At 40.9% G+C, this 14,494-nt stretch overlaps 1 protein-coding gene across 2 annotated transcripts in view; it reads right to left on the bottom strand.

Moving 5' to 3' along the window:
* gabrb2a (gamma-aminobutyric acid type A receptor subunit beta2a) overlaps positions 1-14,494 on the bottom strand; it is a 33,099-nt gene that overhangs the window by 18,117 nt on the left and 488 nt on the right. For both annotated transcript variants that reach the window (XM_075481217.1, XM_075481218.1), the window contains exons 3-4: positions 14,128-14,195; positions 2,606-2,826 (exon numbers count right to left, since the gene is read on the bottom strand). In XM_075481217.1, coding sequence (XP_075337332.1) covers positions 2,606-2,826; positions 14,128-14,195 — 289 coding nt within the window. The remainder of the gene's footprint in view (positions 1-2,605; positions 2,827-14,127; positions 14,196-14,494) is intronic.

The following is a 14,494-nucleotide window of genomic DNA, read 5'->3' as shown; positions in this document are numbered from 1 at the left end:
TCTCTTTAAGAAAACTTACTGAATGTCAAATTACATTTGAAAGGTTTGCTATAACAAAGTGTTGAAGTATAGCTGCTCACCATCACCATGTGAAAAAAAAATGTATATGAATTTGTTTTGTGTTAAAAACAATTTTTCCATTTTCACCAAAAAGTAGGCAACTGTTACGTTGTAACTTTGTATGTATTTATCATTTAATTTAGTCTGTAACTTCTAAAGACATTTTTTTAAGTGTAATGCATTGTAACTAACAAAAATCTGCAGGGTTACACAAATTGCAAGTAAAGCTAAAGGTGAGACTGAATGAACACTTCACTGACTTTGCTTGTGTGTGTGCACTCAAACTTGAGTCTCAATAGGGTGCAACTTGTTGTCAAAACTACAGTACTGTACGTAAGGTACTTCAATTTAGCCTCAGCTTACCTGATAGAATACAGCTTATATATTAATCAAATGGCAACATCATCTCTAACTGGCAAAATAACTCCACAGAGGTCATTCTGCAGCTTCAGTTGTATCTCATCTGTCTTTACTGCTTAATTTTTGCTCAAATCTTTAATCTAAACGTCTACTCTAGCACCGTTGATCTTTACATGGATGACACTAGTCTGGGTAGATTCATGTCCAGCAGATGACCCTTTGCCAGAGCATGCGTTCACATGCTGTCTCTTTCCTGAAGTCACTGTGTCTCCCCTCAGTTAGCCATCTCCTCCACATCCACTAAAACCCTGCTGTTGCAACCAGCCGGCCCGTCTCTACAGGTACATGTCAGTGTGCTCAGGGCGCACAGGCATCTGGCCGCGCTGACTCTGACAGCAGCTTGTGTCTGGACTTACTAGCATCAAATAAAACCTACACCAAACCCACAAACCAAAAAACGGGGGACCCAGGAGGCAACGGCACAACAAGGACAACGAATCTGAGGTAACAACCACGTCTCTCTGCTGCATGCTCGCTCCAAAATTTTACAATACTTTTGCAAATCTCCATTCCTTTGCCAATTTTTGTCTGTCATGCAAATGTATGTGTTAGAGTTATGTAATTGACTGAGAGTGGTATACATTACAGTGCACTACTGTTGAAACAAATGTAGCAATGAATAATGTGGTGCAGTGCAGATACTTAAATTTTTTAAGCAGTCTTTGCGCAAGAAGGGCATCTGAGTCTAGAGAGAGAATGACTGAACACTGCAACATCTTGAATTAGCAACAATAACCTCAGCTGTTACACAAACACACGTTAATCTCACATTCACACACACAAAAAGCTGGTGACAGATCAGAGGAGGCAGCCGCACAGTGATGGACGGGCTACGTTAGACTGTGCAGGCAAATTTGCGGCATCAGTGCAAATACACATTCTGTGTTTGTATTGAACTGCTACATTATTGATTATGAGTTATCAATTATGGATGACAGCCTCCTCAGAGGCATCACAGTCCAGCAACACAAAGACTACGTCTTATAGATGGGCTGAACCACTGTACACAATAAGACTCTGTTTGCACCACCCTGCTTCATTATTGATTGTGGCTATTCAAATATTGATATTGATGATCATCAGAAGACATGAAAGTCTACAATACTAAGACGTGTAGCTCCTGTTATACGCAGCTGTTTCAGGATGGTTCTGCTTCATGATAGCTTGAGCCTTATTTTCGTCACTTTGGTGAAGGCACTTGAAGTAAGAGAGCAGTCAGATGAGCAGAAGGGTTGTAACTGAGTCAGACTGTTGAAATCATGACACCCAACAACCTTTACCAGCCAAATCTCCTTTGTGACCCCATACAGTCTCAGGTCTCATGTCTCCTCAAGAAGAACATTTTCTTCAAAGGTGAAATTATCTTCCACTATATAAGTCTTAAATAGTGTTTCAGCAGGGAAAGTCTGCAGTTGGTCGGCTATTTGTTAACAGATACCAACTGACTCACATGAGGATGAAGCGTTAATAAAGAGGATCCATCTGGTCATTTTCCTGACTAATTTGCAATACACCAAGCTCTCTCAGCCACTATACTCCCCAAATTGCCTTGTAATAATAATCCACTTAATGTTAAGGGAGCAAACTAATTTTACTCTATTACTCCATATTCATTACTGATTTGTCTCAATGTGTCTCTGATGTAAACACTTTGAATATCTTTATTGTTAAAATTTGCCAAACAATAAACCTGCCTCGCCTGGTGGCCTTGGTGTGTCGTCTCCTTTTCAATCTTGTTAATCAACTCAGCAAGCAATCCTGTGGGCGGCCCCGTAATAATTCCTTGTGCACTTGGGAGGTATTTGCTCACACAGCTATAATATTGCAAATGGAGTAGGTCAAGGTTGGACTCAGATGTCATATCATTCACTGTGGGCACGTTTCTTACCATTTACTATCATTTTCTCCTTAAAAAAAAAATTCAAACGTCGTTGTGCTTCATGCTCTAAACAGTTCATTTGTTTAGGATACAACAATATAACTGTTATTAATAAATCGCCAGGAGAAATAAAGAGCCATAAGAGCTTTGACTTGAAATCAGAGAGTGCCTGACACAATACCATTCAACATTATGATCAATTCACTAATCATGACACCACAGGAAGGGCAGGTATTAATGGCTTACCGGAGTCCGTAAAGAACGGTCCCGTCAGGATGGAGACGGATCATCCTGTTCTTGACTGTGACGCCATGAACGAAGGACTTCTTGTCGTTGAGGAAGTATGTGTCGGGGACCCACAGCTGGTCGGCCACTCGGTTATCCAGAGTCAGGTTGTATGCGATCTCAGAGTAGGAGAGACGCTTGTCCCGCCACGCTTGTTGGAAGTACATGGTCAAGGTGTAGTCCTGGAGGGCAGAGGGAGGATTCGGTGAAAGTTAGTGCTGAATTTTAAAGCCAAGCTTAAACTGAAAATGAATAATTGATACTACAAAGCACTTCTACATCTTTCCTGTGTGAAGAAATAATTTACGACCACCTGAGCTACAAGTACCAGCAGCATGATAGCTTACACTACTCAGTAGATGTGTCACAGCACATTGTGTGGACTCCACATAGTTAGAAGGTCAGCCAAAAGGTTGATGGTGATCTGAAAGGCCACAGCCTGTACTATAGGCCATGGCAGCAGGGGGTTGTGGGGTTAATATTTAACAATCCTCACTTAATTTTGAGTCCATAACCAGAGGGAAACTTTATCAGCTTGCTAACTGTCTTCTAATGCAAAAAAATAAATAAATAAAAATTCCTTCCACTTGGATAAATTAAGTGACTTTCTGTTTTACAGATACACCCCCTAATGCAAACTACTAAGTGCAGCTGGGGCTTCCTCTCTTGCTCTCTGGTTTTGCATAATAAACAACACAAGCTACAGAGATTCAGGAAAGTTTCCCGGATATAACCTTATCTGGGGGGGGTGGGCACAGTATTCACTTTGTTCAGTTTGTTTTTACACATGCTCAGAGATGTGGCAGTAAACTGTACCTCCTCCTCTCTTTCTCTGTCTCCTTTCACTGCTTCTCAGTCTTAAAAAAGACTTACACCCACACAGCCACAGTAAAACACAGCACTGCAGTCGGATCTGCTTGGCTACAGTGTATTGCAGTGCAATCACTGTGTGGGAAAAACAAATTTAAAAAGCAGAAGTCCGTTAAACAAAGCCCTTGAGCCTTTACTCCATCATTACTTATCCCAGTGTGTCTATGTTTCCAAGCCTTTTATTTCAAAGCCCACACATTTGTGTGACACTGCAGAGCAGAGCATCACTTCTCAACTCTTACCATTCTTAGCATGAAGCATGCATGACCAAAACCTTGTGTAAAAAGGGCATCTAAAAATACATGAGCGGCTGCCATGTTGATTTTTTTTCAGGAATGAAAAGTCAAGCAAGGACAGATGCATCCTGTCTTTACAGGAGTTCCCACTGAACCCTCTCCTCACACTAGCTCCCCCTCTGTCTCTTTATCAGCCTGTCGATCGGATATCTCTATCACCTTTGGGATCGTTAGCTGCTGCCTGCAGCCCACTGAGGCAGCATCACCTGCAGTACACCCATGTCTTTAGCACCATATTTTGCAATCTCTGACAAAAGTGCAGCAAATATTCACAAAAGTTCCCTTGCAATAATTTGCCTGTTTTGATGCTGAAATGATCCATTATTGTGGAAAGATAGACTTTCAAATTGAAACTGAAACAACTGTTGCTATACTTATGAGTGGTGTAGTGTAAAAAAACTTACACTACAAAACTTACTGCTTTGAAGTTAAGTTGTTTAAGCTGCAGATCTATGGTTAGTATATTACCTACAAGAGATTAAGGACAGCACGCCCCATTGTTTGGAAAATCAAGCAGGAATATCAGCTAAGTAACGTAGTTCTGTAAACGAGACCGGCCGAATAACATCTTTTAGCCTCCCAAGCAAATTTGTATCACATAACACCAATATTTACTTTAAAGGTACAGTGTACAACCTCAGGAAACCAAGAGGTGCTCCACCAAAACAAACGGAACTGAACCAATCTTATCCCTTTATTTGTGGGAGTCTTCTGAAATGAAGACTGCGCTTTACTCAGAGTAAGAAAACATAGAACTTTGCTTCTGTGAAGACTCATGCAGAAAGTGCATGAGCAGCAGTCTGGGCTGCATCACAAGGGAAATTCAAGGCACACGGGTAAAGTTGTGTGCTTCGGTAAGTTCAACATTACGTCACTATGTCTTCACACAGATAACAGTTCTCTGCTGCTGTAGTGGGGTGTCCTATCTACAGTAGACAAAGGCCTGTGTGCTTTCAGTTCGGACAAGCAGGGAGGAATTCTTTCGAGGGAAGCTAAACTAACGGCTACTCAGAACTGTAGCAACAGAAGAGTGAATTTCCACTTTCTAAAACAACTCAAACCTGAAATATTTCATAGCAGTTTAAGCGAACGCTATATGTAGAGAATTTTACACTACTTCATCAGGTAGATGTCCATGCTGTCGCCATTTTCTCAACCAAAGAATGTTTGTAATGCTGAGCATTACTGCGTGCACATTGGTTCCAGCAGTAAGTTACTGAACAAATTTGACACAACTCCTGATGGACTCAGCTGATCAGTGGCAGGATACAATTGGCAGCCATCTTGCAAGCAACAAGTGGTAGCAACACTGATGTGCTTTGGTTGAGAAAATAGTAACAATGATGCAAAAGCAGTGTTGTGTAAAAATCTCTATGTACAACATTCACTCTAGCTGACATGACATTTTTGAGGTTCGAGTTGTTTTAGATTTCTAAAATAACTTTTTCTCTTGTCCAAGTTTTGAAAAGCAGTTAGTTTAGCTCCTTTGACAGAATTCTTCACTGATTCATCAAATCTTGCACAAACCGCTATTTACTTCAGGTAAGATACTAACAACTCATTAGTACGCCACTTTAAAAAAAAAAAAGAAAAGCAATGTCCATTTAAGGTTTCAGCTATCGCTTTCTTCAAATATAATCATTTTATCCAGCTGAAAATGGGAGTTCCTGGTTACTGGTCTACCGCTGCTCAGTTAGTCTTTTTTGCATTAACTGTGTGTTGTGTTAATGCTGTTTTAACATTATTTCAGATCACAATCCAAAAACACCAATCAGTGCAGTAGTATAGCAAACAACTGCAGTCAACTGTGATGCAAAGACACTGCTTTTGTTAAAGGGATCCGGTGACTTTAAAGAAGACGGTGTTCAAGGCTTCTTTTCTTGATCACAATTAATTCATTATGCTGCTTTTGTCTTTTGCGGGGGCTTTCTTAAGCTCAGTGCTTTTACTCCTGCCTGCTTCTCCACAGTGTAGGAATGCTGACAGTGATCTAGTACAACATGAACTTCACATTAACTCCTTTAACTTATCTCAATTGACTTTATTGATCATGTCCCAGCCCTGTAATTGATTGGATAAATCAGCTATATACGCTACATCATTGATCACCCCTCCATACCAAAGTTTTTTTCTGGTTTTAAACACCACTTCAAACTAGCCCCTTAAAGCTTCATACAATTCTTTAGACACATAACACAAACTCACGCAACGTAGCTCAAGGTGAATTTACATAGCTTATGTCGGACCAGTCATTCGTAGCTCAACTCATCTTTTTGAATGATATAACAGAAATTCTCACTTCTCAGTTGCTAGAAACAGCAATTTGTCACATTTCTGCTTAATATCTGGCTCACAACACTGAATAATCATCAAATAGTTTGGTGATTAATTTTTCCTTCAGTTGACTACTTGGTGAAGTGACTGATGATTTCAACACCACTAGAATGATTCAGAGCAGAAGGAGAAGCACAGGTGTTATTAATAACATTACAGAAGCTTATTCAGGAGTCCCTTTCAATCATTTGATCATCCTGTTTCTCCAACTCCACTGTGATGTCTCAAAATGTGCCTGCCCTGTTAAGTTTACTGAGCTTGGACTCTAGGTGTCTGCCCTCATTTCTATGAATGGCCCTGCTTGTGTGCATTGCCTCTTTGTGTAGGTTTGAGGCTTTAACCGTATATAAATATGCACAGGGAACACCTGGGCCTGCACGTTGCCTGCTGGCTGCGTTGTAAAATGGCAGCATAATTACAGCCTCACAGATGGTGCTGCTTATTTTCAATTGGACATCACTTGAACTTAGAAGGGGACACAAAATGCAGCTGCCTCCCCTCTCGTTCAGCACAATCAGAGTAGTTATTATCAGAAAGCTAAATCTGCAGTAAGGACAACTCCACTGCAATGGAATACATTTTCTGTTGTAAATGGGAAAGGTGTTGGCAAATGCATGCTGTGAAGAAAAGCATGCAGAACAACCTTGTTATTTTTGTGTGCAGAAAGCAGATATAATAAAATTTTCCTCTGGACTGATACTCAACAAGAATGTCTAATCAGCAGCATTAAGTGACTGTAAAAGGCAGGACACTAGAGGAGAAAATCTACCTCAATTAATCTGTCACGGACTGAAAGTAAAGACCTGAGTACGGTAATAAAGAAGACATCTAATATGTAAAGTGCTAATAGCTCATACTCGTCCTTCAGATACAAGAAGAGAGCAAAAACACCTGCAGCCAGGTGAAGAAAAGGTTTGTTGCATCCCAAGAAAAAATTACAGCTGCAGTTAAAAGCAAGTCAGGCAATCCGGCGCAGGAGCGTTGGTCTCCACGGCGACCTTCAGTCTTCTTGTCACAAGTGCACCTCACAAACTTCATTCACATCACACAGACGGTCCAAGAAGGCGCCAACATTTTAAAAAGAAATAACAAAACTGCTCTGAATGTATAAATTAATATACAAACAAGACTCTGCTAATGTGAAAAAATGTCACTACCGGGTGCTCAGTGACAGTATCTCATTGCAGATATGTTTATCCACTAACAAACTCCCATTAAGAACCTGACAGAGTAAGGGAGTGCATTTGTGTTTACCTGTGCAATCTGTCAGACTACAGTTGTAACAAGACCTCTACATCGACTACATCAGCTGTCACAAATGACATGGGAGGGAGCTGCACACGGACAAGCTTAACTCAATATGTACTGCTTGATGTGTAAATTTAGATTTGGAGAAAATTACATTACGCTACATTGTGCTTTCCATTTCCAACTGAAATACTTAAAAAGACTAGTATTTATAGGTCTCAACTGTTAAACATGATCAAATAGAAGGGATTTGGACAGCATTTCCAAACACATATTTGTTCTTTAGCGATTTCTCACCCGTGAGGTCTACTAGCACTGTTAAATATGAAGACATTAGAGAGTTTTCTCTCTGTTAAGTTAAGTATTATGATCAGTTTGCCTGCGAACAAACACTACAAACCTGAATTTCAAGAAGGTTGGTAAAGAGTTTGTCGAAAGCCTGATATGCAGCTTTCTCATGTACCATTTGAACACCATCCTTTCAATACAATCAAAACCAGGATAAAACTTAAAACCAGGACACAAAAAAAGCAGTTCAATTAACTCAGTGTCTGCTGTGTTACAGGGAGACAAGTTCAACAAGCTTGTCTGCAGACATCTCAGCCTCTTGTGTGTTTGAGCACCTGCTGTTTACACAGCACATCAACTGGTGAAGCTGAGTTCATTTATTTTTTGTGTGCTCCAAGTTTCCGGTTAAGTACGGATTTAATTTTTAACATTAGGGGTCAGGAGGGGAGTTAGACTATTTTGAACGAGTTGTTAGCCATACGCTGCCTGAGGGACGCCTATGGAATGCTCTTTCCAATGAGTCTTTTTTCTGCTACTTAGCTTCAGTGGACAAAGTGCCTGACAGCATCATTAAGGGAGTTGCTCTTAGCTATAACCCATTTCATCTTAGTGTAACTTTATTCTTTCAGTGGGATGTTAGGAATACTTATTAATAATCACATAAATATATAATAAAAGTACAAATTCTGCTTCACTATTTTAAGTCTCTCAAAGTATGCATCTTCATACCACAGATCAAACCACAACCATTGGAAAACAGTTTCTTTACCAGATTTGAACTTTTAAGTGGGGTATAAATATGTATTTTTAAGCCTTGTTTTTTGATTAAACACAGTGTCCATGGACAAAACATTATGCAGAGATCCCAGCGTGCATGCAAGAAAACATCAGGATTAACTGCTGTTCTTGTGCTGTAATTATACCGCTGAACACATTAATCTTTTTCTCTGTGCGTCCAGTCTGCATAACTAATGACACTGTTCTGGACAACCTGCATTCTTTGCTTAAGCTTTTCAGAAAGCTCAGCAGAGCAAACAGCAGGGCAGTCAAAGCTGCAATGGATGAAAAGAACTACAAAAATGTCTTCATATATCTGCAAAAAATAAATCATGCATCTTTGTAGTTTTTGTTAATAGTTTTGATTAACGTCAGTGCATTAATTATGCAGAAGGTTGCAGCTTCTCAAATGTGAGGATTTCCTGCATCTCTTTTAATATGCCTGCAAGCAATACTAATAATTTGTGGAGGTGTTTATAATGTGGGCATTGTGGGTTTATAATAGTGGACAAAATCATTAGCATGTAGTTCATGGAGACCCTCAGACTGAAAATGAATTCAATCGAAAGCAATGAAGGTAAAAGCTGGCAGTTGCATCCCTGTTTTAAGCATAACTATTGACCTTCTGGGATTATGAGACACAACAAAACACAAAAAAGGGAAATCTGGCAAACTGAAAAACGGATCAATGTTCACCTGGATTACCAGCGTTAAAAATCTTGAAGAAAGTCCCTCAAAAAAGAGCCTTATTTGCTTCTCCTTGACTTCCCCAGATCCATCAAAAAAAAAGAAAAAAAAGAAAAGGGGCTGTGTTGTCATGGCAACACAGAGTAAAAATAACACAAGCTTATTTTCCACAAGCTGAAAATAAAATGGAACAGGATCAGTTTGGACAAACAAGATCAAAATGGTTGCTAATTCGCAGAAGCTGCATCCTTCACACCGACGTGCTGAAACGTCGAGGCCTGCGTTTCCTTCCCTTTGGCCATCGGCCGCCGTTATCTGATGGCCAGATCCCCTTACTCATGGAGAGAAACCAGTGCTTGTCAGGATAATGATCTTAATAAAAGAAACACTCACGCCCCACTAATTCCTCCATCCCAGAAGCCACCACAGCTGGTTTGTTTAAATCTTATAATTCACAGCCAGCTAATTAACATTCAGAGAACACTATTATAGTACAGGCAGTGCCTCTTAACAACCACCAACCTAAGGTATTTTACATGTAATTAACGAGCGGGAGGAAAAAAAGACGAGGAGTGAAAATACTCATTTAGCTCCCTCCTTTTTCCTGCCTTGCAGTGCATTTTGTAGCTACACTCAACATATGGATTACATGTAGAATACATTATTATGCAGCACTGATGCATTGCTGAGACAACAGACTTGACTTGTATCTAATCAGCTGTGGTGGCTGTGTGCCGAACACTTTTTAATGCACCGTAACCGGGGTCTGGTTCCTGGATGTGTGATTTCAGGAAAAACAAACAGTATTATGCAAATGAAACTTCAGCTGCTGAGTGAAGGAGATGAGTGATGGGGGGAGACGCCGGCGCTGAACAGACAGACCGACAGACAGAGATAAACAGCCAAATGAGGGTCTCTGCCATGATCTCATATCTGTGATGTGTTTTGCACTAAACCCAGTGAGTCAGCACAGACCACCCAGCGAGGATGTGTGGTCACACCTCGGACTCAGAGGACACTTCCCTTTCAGAATAGCACATTTGTAATGTCGTGCAGCCGAGGCTCCGGCCATGGTGCTGACTGACCTGCACATTTTCATTGCCTGACAACATGGCTGACCTTTGAGCCTCGGTGGGCCAATGTTGAGCATCACACAAGAATTCACCGAAAAATGCCCATTGCATGAGCATTACGCAGAAAGAGAGGTAACACAAATCTTGGACAATCAGGATGCCTTTCATGTCAACACAGAACAAAAATGTCACAATGGTCTCACTCAGCTTCAACCAAAACACAGAGTTCATTCCCCACCAGGGGCGCTTTTGTCTTTAATTAGAGAAGCAAGCAGCTGTCTACAATACAGTTCTGCTCACCACCACGATGCTAGATCGACACACACACAGATTTAAAATCCAGTCATATTCTTTCCACTTCTTCCAGCAGAGTTCACCATTTTCCTTCAGGTTCTTACATTGTATTCATTTGGAATCAGGCATAACTGGAATATAATACTTTGGAAACCATTCTGATCAGGAAAAAAAGAACCTAATATTAATACCAGTATATTATAAGCAAAATACTCTATATGCTTTTTCAATAGAACTTCTATCTATGTTCAAACTAAGAGTGCTTCAAGAACATTTTCCTTTCTGGGATCTGCATCTCATCATGAGGACCATATTTATCTTCCAGCCACTTACGACATATTAAACTCAAAATCTAACATTGTATTTTTATTTTGAGAAATGGCAACTAGATCACGAGTTATGGCATCACGAGTTATGGCAGCTCTCAGTCTGCTATGACAGCAAATGCAACATCTTGGTTTTGGAGTTGAAAATATAAGACATAAGATAACATTATCTTGGAACCGAATTACTACACCTCTGAGGGCAACGGCCAACATTTTCTGGCTTCTGAACAATCCAGCAGAGATCCAGATGATGGATTGCTGCTATCCAGGCCAAGACTTCTTGTTTTGTGCACAAGCATTGATATTAGTGTACACAGTTTTTAAAAAGCAAATAAAAAGCAACATTTTCTTTATTTTGCCCTATGTGCCTAAAGTCTGATTGCTCCATACAACTACAGCAAACTGGAACTAGAAAGCTCCCTGTACCAAAAAGCTTTTCTTCTTCCTGAGGGTTGTACATATTCATATTCATATATCTCTTTATATGGATTATGTGATCACGGACTAAAAGGCTTTTCTCATTTTGTTGGCATTTCAAATTACAGTCATAAAATTTACTGCTTGTAGAGCCTCCCCTCACACCAGAACTAACTTACATTTCGTAGCCAAATATAGTTCAGAGGCACAGATAACTTTGAATGATTGCATCACAAAGTTTTCTATGAAATCATAGTTGCTGAAAATTGGACAAATCTGCATGAAATGACACACACGGCATCTGAAATATTACTGTTTCACTGGATGGTCTAGTCACAAAAAAATGAACTGACGGCTTTTGATGTTTTCCCAAGTGTGAAGTTGCAGAATTTCGACGAAGCGCTGAAAGCAGCTGATAAGGAAAAGAGCATCTGACAGCGGTGTGTAATTTGATTTTTATCCAACTTTAAAGGGGCAGCCTAAAGGATGTTGTGACACCTAGTGGAAAATGTGCAGATTGCAACCAAATGAATACCCCCCCCCCCCCCCCCCACCTTCTCCTTCTATCCTTCCACCTGTCAGAAAACTTTTGGCAGCCAATAAAAATGCAAAAGACCCATCATCAAGCTGATTCAAAGATTGAGTCTCCTGAAAAACAAGGCAATGCAATATGACGGAGGGCTAAGAGTTTCCTGTTTGTAGATTGAAAAAGGTTGTTTAAAGGCAACAAAAATGCTATTTTCATTTTCACATGGTTTTACAAGAATGAAAACTTAATTGTATGAATAAAACTGTATATATCCCAACGGAGTCCTCTAAATTCAACAGGCTGGGATCTTGACGCCACTGACTACGAAAGTTTTAAGTTATGTTGAAGGGTTAAAGTAAAACAGACTTTCAGATCTTAACACGAAGGTCTGCTGCAACTTCTCCTCGGCTCAAATCCAGTGTGTAGATAACATTAGAGGCGACGGTGAAAAGCGATCACAGTAACCTTCACCTCTCTGCTCCTCAGTGCCTTCACCAGTTTAATCCTCGCCTCTTCTGGTTGTTTTCCCCCTCAGCACTTTAATCTTAAAAGCAGCTGCTTCTGATGAAGAAGATCAAAGCAGTTCTGCACCGAGCACAGGTCACCGGCTCCATCCTTGTGATCACGGTGCACGGTGATATTATTGATTTCTCCGGGATCAATCTCGTCAACTGCTGTTATCCACTATTGCGCCATAAGGGAGTTGGACATGAAGAAAGGAGGAGATTCCAACCTGTTATGTAAGTCACAGGGAGGATTTCTCAAGGTAACAACATGTGGAACACAGGTCCACAAGGCGCTGGAGGTTTATAGTTTCATTGTTTTTTCTTTTACTTTATGTCTAAATTTGTCGCATCAGAGTGACGCCTGTGCAGATCTGGCAGGAAGTGCTTTTCTGAGAAATGAGAGTGATGAATGCGCTCTCATAGCCACAGGGAGCTGCATGACGTCAGTCGCCATTCACTGTTTGTGCACAGTTTTGTTTTTTGTTGCAGACACAAATGGATGTATGAAGCAGTGTTTTTTTTCCAGATGAATGCTTGCTTATATGCCTAGTTCTTCAGTGAGATATCCCTTTGGAGCAAGGCAGGGTTGGATTACATGGCTGATGAGCCCAGAGTCAGAGCCAGGAATCCAGTCAAAGTGGTGGGAGGGAAGGAGACGGGGAAAAAAAGGAAAAGGAGAGGGGCTCCATTTCAACTCTCCCTGGACCCCCTGGGCACTTCCATTCTAGCAGCATCTCCCACCAAAATATATCATTTCTATCAAAAGAGAAGTCTGACCCCTTTATGGTATCCTCATAATCTGTCTGCGAAAAGTTGAATCAGTGCTGTTAAAAACGACCATCATGCACACCAGTCTGAGAAGCCACAAGATTAAAAAACAAAAGCTAAGACAACTTGGATATAATTTGGCAAGTAACGGAAAACACACCCTTCAACACCTGATGCTCTTATCTCTGTTATGTTGCTCCATGAAGAGTCAACATTGTGAATTGTTTTTTGTCACACTCTAAATTTTTGGCCTTTTTTAAAATAACCAAATGCATGAAAAAAACACAAAGTTATACTTGAAACTGAGTGTGTCTGAATGACTCAAGATAACACTTAAATTCTTGAATATGCTGTCAGTTTTATGTCGGTTGCGGTCGGCCAGTCTGTCTGCAGCGGATCAATAGGTGGTGCTCCTGCATGGGCTGCTGAACTTTTCCCCCTGTCCTCTCCAAAACGCGCATTAAGTTCATCTTTATGCACCCCTCGTTTTTTTCTTTTCTTTTTTTTTCTTCTTCCTTATACAGGGCTTTGTGATCACTCATTTATAAGGCTACTAACGAATTGCTTACGTCATCTGACTAGTAGGAGGACGATGATGTGATTGGTTGCTGAGTTAAAGGGGCAAAGTGATGCCCATTTGGAGAAGATAAAGGTGTTTCGCCTTTTTTTTAATTCTAGGCATCCACGCCGAGGTTTGGGATGCTGTACGTGTGAGTGTATGTGTCAACAAAATTACACCACCGATGCTAGAGGCAGTCCCCCACACACACATTTACATACTCACATACACATGCAGCCCCTCGTGCGCGCAGCCGGCGCTGTGAGTCCGAGTGCGCCAGTGAGTGTGCGTTTTGAATTCAAATGCAGCAACACACCAGGGCTGCAAATGCAGAGACTGAGAAGGGGACAGTGTTGATGTGTTTGGGAAAATGGTAAAAAATGTGCTCACGGGAAGCCTCACATGCAGTCACACACACTGAGCCGTGGTAAGTAGCCCACTTCAGAGGCACGCCGTGCCAGGTAAAATTGGCACCATTAAACGGGGGTAATGATTACAAAGATTCACCTACCATATTGACTTCAGAGACCATGTCTATGCTGGCAATGTCTATGTTCATTCCCACCGCCACCGGTGCACCTGCGAAAGAAAAGGAGGCATTAATACGAGAGATATGAATAATTCTCCCATCATGTAAATTTAACAAACCCGTGACGCGAGCACAGGTTCCTCTCTGATCCCCGCACCTACGGGAGACGTGTGCATCATCTGCATGAGCAGAAATCTTCATGTTTGGCTGGCACATCAGCTTAAACGCTGTTAATTTCATTTATTTAGCGGAGTAATCAAACATTGATGAGCGGTATCGATCACGTTAAAAGCCTCTCATCAAATGGAATATGCACATCATCTCTCTTAGCCTAATTGGTGAGGCCTAT

This window comes from Odontesthes bonariensis, chromosome 13 (genome assembly GCF_027942865.1).
Source record: "Odontesthes bonariensis isolate fOdoBon6 chromosome 13, fOdoBon6.hap1, whole genome shotgun sequence".
Taxonomy (NCBI): Eukaryota; Metazoa; Chordata; class Actinopteri; order Atheriniformes; family Atherinopsidae; genus Odontesthes; species Odontesthes bonariensis.
This window is presented reverse-complemented; position numbering and strand designations above follow the sequence as displayed.